The sequence below is a fragment of the Chaetomium fimeti genome (assembly GCF_033439085.1).
Source record: "Chaetomium fimeti strain CBS 168.71 chromosome Unknown B0H64scaffold_3, whole genome shotgun sequence".
NCBI classification, from domain to species: domain Eukaryota; kingdom Fungi; phylum Ascomycota; class Sordariomycetes; order Sordariales; family Chaetomiaceae; genus Chaetomium; species Chaetomium fimeti.
Window position 1 is genome coordinate 1,303,458 of NW_026944331.1, and position 10,118 is coordinate 1,313,575.

The window sequence follows — 10,118 nt, forward strand, 5'->3', positions numbered from 1 at the left end:
AACCCCAACTTCGATGCCCGGGTATTTGATTGTACAATGGTTCCGTTACGATAAACAACCGTCGAAGTCATTGCTTCCAAAAGCACTACTTGTATAATACTATGACGGAATTCCCATTTGGTTCCGCAAGCCGCCATGCAAGCTAAAATGCTTCATATACTTTTTGCGAGGAGCAGTTTCATTCATGGTCACAATGCTTGAAACAGACACATCGAATTGTTCCTTCTAACGTCATAACTCAATTCACTCATCAATCCGATCCAGTTATTCTACTTTCGATCCCTCACCACCGCCCAACCGCTCTGGCGGCCTCGGATCACACATTCCCCGACAACTGCTGAGGATGCGACCCCGGACACGGCCCGGTGCACTGCAACCCCATGCTCGCCTGGTTTCTGATGTTCGAGCACAGAATCTTGGCGGTACCGCCATTCTTGGGCTTGATATCAATGTTCTCGAAATGGAACCCCTCACACGGCGTCGACGCGCTGCAGTGGATCCCCACAGCGACATTGTACCTGCTCGTGCCCGTGATGTTCTGCCAGCGGACGTCGCTGATCTTGAGCCGCGAGGAGTCGCAGTTCTGGTACGAGTCTATCCCAGCGGCTGGTTAGTTTCAAGTTTAGGGGAACGGTAGGTCAAGAGGGGGGTGTGAGGACGACGGACAGATGCACGAAGTCACGTAGATGGGCTGGTTGACGTCCTCAAATTCTATGTTGCGGAAGGTGACGTTGCGGACGTAGCCATTGCCAGGGTATGTTTTGATCCAGGCGGCGTTGCTTGAGTGGACGGCCTTGATGTCCTCGAAGACGACGTTCTCGACGTAGTCGGGTTGCGCAGAATTGGAGCCAATGCTGCCGATGGTCATAACGCCGGACTCCTCGCAGGTAACATTGCGGACATGGACGTTTGTGCTGTTGCCTTTGACGCCGATGCAGTCCTGGGAATGTCAGTCCAGATGCGGGAGTCAGGGGCAACCCAGGAGTTGGCTCACATCACCACACTTGACCCTCCAGTTCGCGATGGTGACATCCTTGGAGTTCCAGGTATTTGTCCCATCCGTATTCTGGGAGCTCAGCTCATTTGACGAGAATGTTTCCATGTCGAGGTTCGTCATGGTCACATTCTGCGAGTGCGCAATAAAGGTGTGCCAGAACTGCGCCATCCGCCTATCAACACGGTCAGCAGATACCCTTCCCCTTCCCAACCCCTTTTCATAAGAAAAAAATAACAATAACAAAAACGAAACAGAAGAAGAAGGAAAAAGAGAACAGGGAGAAGAGAGAGGAGGAGGAGTAAAACAACAACAAAAGCGACAAACGCACCAAGTAATCCCATCAATCCACACATTCGTCCCATACCAAACCGTCAACGAAATCGGCCTCCCATTCAAATTCCCCTGCCCCCGCGCCAGATCAATCCACGCCTGCCCATTCCCATCAAACAGCGCCTTCCCAAACCCCCTAATCGTAATATCCCTCCCCCCAACCCGCCACGCCGTCTGGCGGCCCGCGTAGGTGACGCCGAAGCTGGCCTGGCGCCAGTAGGCCAGGTTGTCGGCGCTCCACAGGAAGGTGCCGTGGATCTCGACCGTCACGTTGCGCAGGTCGAGCGTGTCCATCACCTGCCGGATGTGGTAGGTCCCTTCGCGGAAGATGATGGTGCCGTCCTGGCCGCATTGCGAGAAGGCTGAGAGGATTTGGGGCGTGTCGTCGGGTCGGTTTTGGCGGGGGGTGATCAGGGGGTTGGTGTTGGTGTTGGGGTTGGGTTGGAGCTCGCTGCTGCTGCTGCTGCTGCTGCTGCTGCTGCTCTGGGGGTGGGATACGGCCGGGGGGTGGTGCGAGCCCGGTTCGGCGCGCGGGTAGTCGCCGTGGTTGACCCAGGGGCTGTTGTTGTCTGTGGCCGGGTTGTCTTCCGGGTTGGGGTCACGCTGCTCTAGGGGTACGGTGCCGAGGCTACGTTGGGCGACGGCCGCCGGGGTTTCGGAGATAGGAGTCACGATGCATGTTGAGCCCTCCTTGACGATGGCGGCGGAGGCGGGGAGGATGACGGTGCTGAGCACCAGGAGCAAGGCGGTAGACCACATACTGAATTCCTTGGTTGGAGGTGGAGATCCATGGCCTTACGACGGCCGAGTCCGTCTTGGCTTCTTGTAGCGAAGCAACTCGGGGATGGGGAGACCCTTCACACATTGTGTATTGGACCAGCATTGTACCTCTGATAGGTGGGTATATTTTGCCCGTCCTGTATCTGCAGAAGCCTCCAACGGTCAGTATCCGGGGAATGGGGCATGATATTGATTTGGGGGGCTCATTGATTGTGGTAGTCTCCTAGGGCATCCTGTTTGGTCCCCTGGTTGAGGGGATCTCCGGCTGATTTCCAACACCACCCTCCTGGGTGACGTCCAACCACAGCCGGACAAACCCGGGCTGTAGCGGCCGGAGAATTTCAAGCTTTTAATTTGGCACTCGATGCTTGTTTGTTGCGGGTGTCTGAAATTAGAACATGACGACGCCGCGTATGCCCATCTGCAGCAAATCGGGTGAATGCGAATCTCATATTTCCCATTTCACGTCGTACTGAGTGCTTGACAGCACAACCTGGTACCTAGGCTCGCTGCTCCAGCGCGTGGTATCACAAACATAGCTAGACCCGCTGCCCCTATGACGCCCCAAGCACGCTCCCGTACGCATACCGATTGAAACCTTACGAACCCCTCATCAGCGTTACTCGACCTCCTTGAACTGCCTCGCCAGAGCTGCGAGCTCATCCTGCACCCCCGGATCCTCCTGGTCCTCCCTTTGCAGCTCGCTATATCTCGTCCTGACCTCGGCCAAGGTCTGCAGCCTATTGAGCACGCACGAGGTGAGGAACTCAAAATCGTCGTACTTGCAAGCCTCCAAAAACACGCGGCGCATGCGGTCGCTGTACAGCTGACAAGCGGCAAGTGGCTTGGTCTGCCTGTACTTGTAGAAATTCCGCGGCATCTCGCTACTGTTGTCCTCGTCTTCGATCATCGGCCAGACCACGGCGTTGAAGCACTCCTCGCACACGGTAAACTCGGGCACCCGCTGCATGACGTGCCACTTGTAGTTTGGAATCGGGGTGTTGCGCAGGCACTCATCGTGGATCGAGATTTCCCGGACACGGTCGACCAGCTCCGTAAGATCTGGGGCAGTCCTACGGGTTAGTGCTTTGTCGGACGTTGTCTTCATCTCCTCGAAGTAGTCGAAGAAGCGCTTCCGCTCCGGCACATAGTGAAGCTCGCAGATGCCGCGTGCTGCCTCATGCGAGCCTAGGGGCACAAAGATGCCGGCAAGGTTTGGGAGGAGGACTTCGACCATCTTGGCACAGCCTAGACAGACGTTGAATCTCGAGATGGGACGCCTGGAGTTCGGCGCCATCATGCTATACCAGACGCGCGATGCGGGCTGGCTCCCTGCACAGGCCTGTGTCCGCGCCGCGACGGATGCTATCCCTTGTAGCAGACGAAGGTCGGGGAAGTCGTGTTTCAGCGTCATGAGGTAAGCGATGCGATACCAGGGCGAGGCGCCAAAATCGCAAGAGATAACCTGGTCCCCAGTACGGATGGGGGCCGGGACGAACATATGCTGGAATTCCGTGTTGGCGAACAGGACCCGATAGCACCCGGGGCAAATCTCGAAATTGTCGGCCCTCTTCAAAGTGAGGAACTGATCACTGCCCGGCTTATTCCTGGCCACGGTGGGGTATTTCCATTGACAGTCAGGAAGTTGGGCAAGAGCGTGGCTTGTTACGTCATCATCGGCAGCGCCTTGTTCGGCGGAGCGGCCGGGTTGCCAATACAGCGTCGGCGACTGCACATCCGAAGATTCCTGCCGAGCGAGGGTCGCTACTGGGCCCGGCAAAGGTCTATCCAGAGTAGCAGCCCGAGGGAGCGTGCCCGACACTAGAGGTGGCAGCGTAGTAGAACCATTGGCCGAACCGATACTGGCGTCTCGAGAGTGAACTCCTGGTTGGGCCGTCTTCCCTCGGCCGGGGCGTCGGGATGGAGAGGCGCTGGTAATGGAAGATGGCGACATGGAGCGCTCGCCGACCTTCCGGCTTTTATCAGTCGGGAAAGTTGCGCTCCGCGGGCTTGGCTGGGGTGCTTCATCCGGGAACGGAGCTGCCAGTGGCGGAATGGCTGCAAGCCTGGCATTTGAGCGTCGGGCTTGGTCTGGCGAGAGTGTGGGCGGAAGGTCCGGTTCTAGTGTTGACCGGGTGGGATAGGGGCGTTCGGCGCGGTTGGAATTCCGCTCCTTGTAGCTATCATCACTTGAGTACCCGTCCCGGTCACGATTTGCAGAGCGAGGATGGCGTCTGCGGGTCGGCGATGTGCCGGGCATCTCCCTTGCGCCGCGGGGGTGAGGCGGAGAGTTGCTATTCCGAGTCCTTCTCGGCGGGGACACGCCTCTCCGGGGCTTCTCTGTCATAAAGTCGTCGCCCGGTGCCATGAAAGCGAGAATGTCATCATCATTGTAATAACCGGTGGGCTGTTGAGGGAATGGCTTCTGCCACCCATTGTCCCCGACTGGCACATTTGTGGTGGACGAGGCCCGTCGATGAACGCCTGGACTCACAGAGTATCTGGATGAGTGGTGCGGCCGCTTTCTGTCCGACACTTCAACCTCGGCATCCCTCCTGGTTGAGGGGCTACGGCCGGATCTCGGCCCCGTGTCTGATCTGACATCCGAATAGGCTCGATCACGTCGCTTGGTCTTATGTTTGACGGCAGCGGGCGATAAAAAGTCGTTGTCGGACGGTCTTGCGCTGGACCTGTCGCGAGAGGAGTGGTACCCCTGTGCCTCTTGGTGCACGAGGGGCTTCTCCCGGTCACGGCGGCTACTTGAAGGCCGAACAGATGGCTCTTCGGGATCGAAGTCGGTCGTGAGACGGGGCAAGTCTTGGTGGCTCTTCCGCTTCACGATTTCGGGCCTCCCCTTCCGTGAACCCGGACGTTCTTCAAATTTGGAGGGATTCTCTTTGGGCGTCTCCCGTCTCCGCCTGTCCTCGTTCCCGCTCTCTCCACTCTCCGCGTCCTTTTCGGAGGGTACAATGACGTATTTGCGGCAGGTGTTCGCATCATATCGGGCCTGGGTAGTTTTTGGGGCATCCTCCCCGGCGGCGCCCGGAACAATCACGAATCGACGCTCGGGGTTGTGCTCGTGTACGGGTAGTAGAATGGGCTGCTGGTCGATGTCGCCGCGATGCTTGGGTCCCTCGTCGGACGAGTCCGACACGACCGAACCAATGTGTTCTTTTGCCAACGATTCATCTTCATCCTCGACGCACGGTGCGGGTGGTCGTTTTGTGCGTGATGCCGATCCCGCTGCCCTGGGGATACCGATGTTAGACCTGGGCGGTTCGTACGCCCGACGTTGTGAATCGTAACTGCGTCCACACTGCTGTCAGCAACGGGCGAACGAGCGAGCCAAGCTCCGCACGGCAGACAGGCGGGCGACTTACGGGTGGGGGCTCCTCGAGCGCGCGGTCCTCCAGGACCCCGTCTCTAGGAGTGTCTCAATAGTGTCCCTTTCAACCATCCTTGGTTGTAAACTTGGTCATTTCTGGCGTGGGACTATTGTGTTTTGCCGTCGAGGAGACACGACGCGGCTCTCCAGTGCTGCAGGGATAGGTAGCGACAATGTTGGGTGGGCGGGGTGGAAGCTTGGGATCGCTGGGTTGGGGTCGATTCTTTTTTAACCACGGGGAGGCATGTAGTCGTGGATTTGGCCCTGGCTTTCAAAGGCTATGGTTTGTGGCTTAGCGCCTTGCGAATCGGAGTTTGGGGAAAGAACCAGAGAGATTGAGAACTCCGAGCTAGCGCGCAGGGCTGCTGCTCTCGACTTTGGAAAGAAGGACGGTGTTGGGCCAGGAGCTGGGGCTTCGAAGGCTCCCAACCAAGCAGGTGGGAGGAGGTGGGGTGGGGCTCGATTTGTTCAGGAAACGGCCGCTAAAATGGGCCAGACCGAGGGACCAATTGGTCGCAGCCCGTTTTGTAACGACTTCAATTTGATATGGAATGTCGGGTGTTCTGTGGTAAGGCAAGATGGCATCACAGGCGACTACAACTTGGACGAATACGCTTTGTGTCGGGGTTAATATATGGATTGCGGGTTGTTGCACGACCGGGTCTTTGAATTGCTTGCTTCCAACTGCCCGGTTGGGTCCAGTGTTCGCATGACATCGTTGGGCGGGCATCTCCCCGGCAACTTCCCGTCTGTTTCCCTTCTGTTCCTCGCACAGACGAACACCTCCCCACATTTTACCCAACAGAAGTTTGGTTTCGGAGCATGGAATTCATGGCGTTGACTGTTCCTGACGGGCCCAGAACCGAGGGATTGGGGCGGTGCTCTCTCTGAGAAGCAACCTGCATTTCACCATAGGTAAATTGATTTGGCACTTCTGGGTGCCAAAACGTCGGGAGGGGGGCTGCTGTCCTGCAGCACACCCTGCGCTTCAGGCGGGCCCCGCACCGAGCCCCTGTGGCTGGACACCTGGACCCTCTCGACCCCTGTGGGCTTTCACCATGGCTGACCGCGGCCGGCCGGTCCCGCAGCCAATCACGACTTGAGGAGGACGGCGTTTGCGGGCCTTTGCAGTTGGTTCATTCGCCGGAGGTCCGTTTCACGAGCTGAGACGAGGCCGACATTTGTGCCCATTGAGAATTTCTATTGCCCCTTCGTGCTCTCATTTTCTACAGCTCGCCCCCCAGGAGAGGGATGTTTTTAAACAAGGCTCGCAAGGACCATCTCGAACTCCGAACAGGGTTGGCTGGTAGCATCGACGTCATCTCAGTGGGGAAACTCAGCCCTGTGGGCCTAACCCGTCTCGGCAATTTCGATGCATTCCCGTCTTTTTCAACCGATTGCCAAGCCCCTGCCCGAACTTCGTCCCATCCTCCCATCCATGCTTGACTTTAGAAACATCCAGGACGGCATGTTTGAGGCCGCTCCAAAATCGTTCGCTAGATTTTTCTTGGGCCTCCAGGGTGAGCTTGTTGTTGCTGACCGCTATCTTACCGTGGCCCGGGTCCAGAACTTGCTTTATTGGCAACGGTACTACCTAAGTACCTAGGGAGAGGTATGTATTTTGGCGACGACTGACTTGGGGGAACACGGCAGGTGAAGGCGACGGGCGACCCAACTTCGAGAGTATGCTGGGTTGCGCAGCCCCCAAAATCCCAAACACGTCGGTCTCCCGAGATAGGTAGTACGATCCTCCGCGGGCCAAGCCTGATGTGCGGTTCCTCTCACATTACCACATACCTTAGTGTGCTACCATGTGTATTTAGGTACCTATATACACCCTCTTTCTCTGCCCTTATCACAAGGTGAAGGCCTCCTACGGTACACGCCGTGTTCCTTGGGCTTTTCAGCCCACATCCACACATTTCCACCATCTCAAGTCAGTCTCTCGGACGTCGCCGTACGAGGCCTCTTATGACCGACCTCCTTTGCGACGGACGGGGCATACACATTTCAGCGGTGTAGGTGCGGGAGGCAGTTTTGGTCATATCTCTACCCAGTCCGCATGCATACAAGGCAGCAATGTAGAGGAATCGGCCACGGATATCGCCCTGCCTAGATGCCAGAGTCATCCGGAAGGTATCTCTGTGTGTGAGTACTACCTCGGGACAGCGGTCATGAGGCTCGGGAGGCAAGGCTATCTGCCATTCCGGGCCCGAGAGCGAGAGCTCACCCCCGGGATCCTTGCAAGGCAGGGCTGGCTTAATTTTTGGCGATCAGCCAGTTGCGATTAGTTCACGTTAAACAAACTTGTCCGGGGTTTGCTGGCGGAGGAAGCACAGAGGCGAGGAAGAGATGCTTTTTGGTTCAGCATGCTGGGCCTGCGTGGTCAGGGGGAAGCGCAGGTTCGGCCTTTTCATCTGAACCCTTCCAAATATCCAGGCTGGTGCGTATGGCCTCAGCTACCGAGCAGGGTATATATATTCAATCCGCATTCACACTGTCATCGCCTCCTCTCAATCAAGGCTCTCCACAACGCAAATCTCGTCAACTCAATCAATCCAATTCAACTCAAATACAACTCAAATCGACGTTTTCGTCAATCAAATAAGCAGTTGGATTTGAGTTGTTAGATTTGATAGATTTGCCAAGCCAGATAGAGTAACTGGGCCCCCAAAATGCCCTGCAAAACGCCCCCAACCGCCACGACAGCCACATCTTGCCCTACCCTGTGTAACAACAGGCGCCCACAACAGTTGGATTGTGGGTTCGTTTGCAGGGCAGACAGTTGCATCACCACTTTAGCCAACCAACCAACTGTCAGCCATCATGCCTCCTGCGGACCCCCCTCCTGCAGAACCCCCCGCGGCCCCCCCCGCGGCCCCCCCCGCGGCCTCCCCTGCGGAACCCCCTACTTTTGCGGGGGCTTTCCGGCGCGGGCGGGTGCCCAGCATTGCGCAACAGATCGACGAGTTGGCTGGCGTTGATCTCAAACAGTTATCTCGCGATTCATTTGTCGACTGGCCGAAGGTGGTTCAACGCGGAAAGCAGTACCTCCCAGAGGCGTGGCTTGCAAAGAAGCGACCCCGGAAGTCATGGATTTCTGACCATGGTGTCTTCCTTGTCGATCTGATTGACAACAAGATAAACGCCTCCTGGTGGTGTTGCAAATACTACGATAAAATCTTCAACGTTTTAGCAACAAGCAGTTCGGCCTCCCATCTGAATACCGAATACAACTGTTTTGATTTAATAAAGGAAGATGCTCGCCCACTAGCAAAGCACCAGAGGCGGTCGGTCCTCGCGATGCAGTTGTCAGCTGTCCCGGTCTTGAAGCCGACGGCTGATACAGTTAAGGATTTGCTTCTCTCCTGGATCATTCACAACGACCTCCCCTTTACCGCCATTGAAGATCAATACCTTTGGAAGATTCTGGGACTCTTTAATCAACAGTTCCTCTATAAGTTGATCCCTACAGCTGTAAGTATGGTATAACGATGGGCCGATACTCGGTATCAGGAAGAAAAGGAAGCTCTAAGGAAGACACTTGCATTAACAAAGTATGCTAAACACCTCTCTTTTAATACGTAGACTTCGCCAAACTCTTATACGCTGCTCGGCATTGTTACCTACTTCGTTAATTCGGAATTCTAGCCTTAGATAAGGTTGTTGGGTATAGTTCAACTCTACGGGTCTCACTCTGGCGATGTGCAAGCTGTTGAGATATTGAAGGTCATCTGCAACTTCGGGATAGAGCCAGATGTTGGCTACTTCCAATGCGATAACGTGTCTTCGAACGACACTTGCATCGCCGCCATCCTCCTCGGGATCCAATAGCCCGGGTAACCGTAAGCCGTTGACGAAAAGAAGTAACGACGACTCCGCTATCTCGGCTACATCGTTAATCTCAGTGTAAAAGCCTTTATCGAAGCCAATACTAAGGAATGGAAAGAGGTAGTTAACGATAGGCCGATTGGAAGACTTCATCGCATTATCCACTACATTCGCCGCAGCCTACAACAACGCAAGACATTTAATAAAGCGGCCGAAGTCAAATGTATACCCACCGATGCAATTGACGACTTCAATATACTGCTGTCGAGCTCAGAAGATACAGTTCTACTATAATTAGTAGTTAACAATAACCTAATTCAACTACAGTTAGTAGCGGATAACGATACGTGGTGGAACTCGGTCTTTTTAATGATCAAACGCGCCCTCAGACTCAGGGAGTCAGTTGACTTCTTTTGTACGGCCGAGAGAGATGGTCTCGCCGATTCTCTAAGCAATGAAGACTGGTCGACGTTGACTGAGATACAAACAGTATTGAAGCTATTCGCAATCGTGACCAAGCTGTTGGAAGGAAACGGTTTGACGATGCCCAGCGTCGTTCGCGTAGTCTACTCGCTACTTAATAGCTTGACGGCGGATCTTACTCGGTTTGGCGCCTCCCAGACAGTCAACGCACCCCCCCCCCCTTCCAGAGATCCCAGATACTATAGCGCCGCCTCCTACACCCTCCCAACGAACCTAGCGATAAACCACCTTACCGCGCTACCTCGATAGCTTTGAAGTTGATCATCCAAGTTAACGAACAACAACGTTCTCGCAGGAAGCGGCTAGCAATGA

At 55.5% G+C, this 10,118-nt stretch overlaps 2 protein-coding genes across 2 annotated transcripts; both read right to left on the reverse strand.

Moving 5' to 3' along the window:
* Positions 1 to 4: 4 nt before the first annotated feature.
* Positions 5 to 2,528, reverse strand: B0H64DRAFT_390892 (polygalacturonase-like protein). The gene is made up of 4 exons (XM_062803433.1): positions 1,326 to 2,528; positions 995 to 1,169; positions 667 to 940; positions 5 to 594 (listed from the first exon to the last, which is right to left on the reverse strand). Exons 1-4 carry the CDS (start codon positions 2,084 to 2,086, stop codon positions 317 to 319), a joined length of 1,488 nt encoding a protein of 495 aa, XP_062660489.1. The 5' UTR covers positions 2,087 to 2,528; the 3' UTR covers positions 5 to 316.
* B0H64DRAFT_115009 (uncharacterized protein) lies at positions 2,514 to 5,702 on the reverse strand. The gene is made up of 2 exons (XM_062797851.1): positions 5,488 to 5,702; positions 2,514 to 5,412 (listed from the first exon to the last, which is right to left on the reverse strand). Exons 1-2 carry the CDS (start codon positions 5,562 to 5,564, stop codon positions 2,727 to 2,729), a joined length of 2,763 nt encoding a protein of 920 aa, XP_062660490.1. The 5' UTR covers positions 5,565 to 5,702; the 3' UTR covers positions 2,514 to 2,726.
* Between the last annotated feature and the right edge of the window lie 4,416 nt (positions 5,703 to 10,118).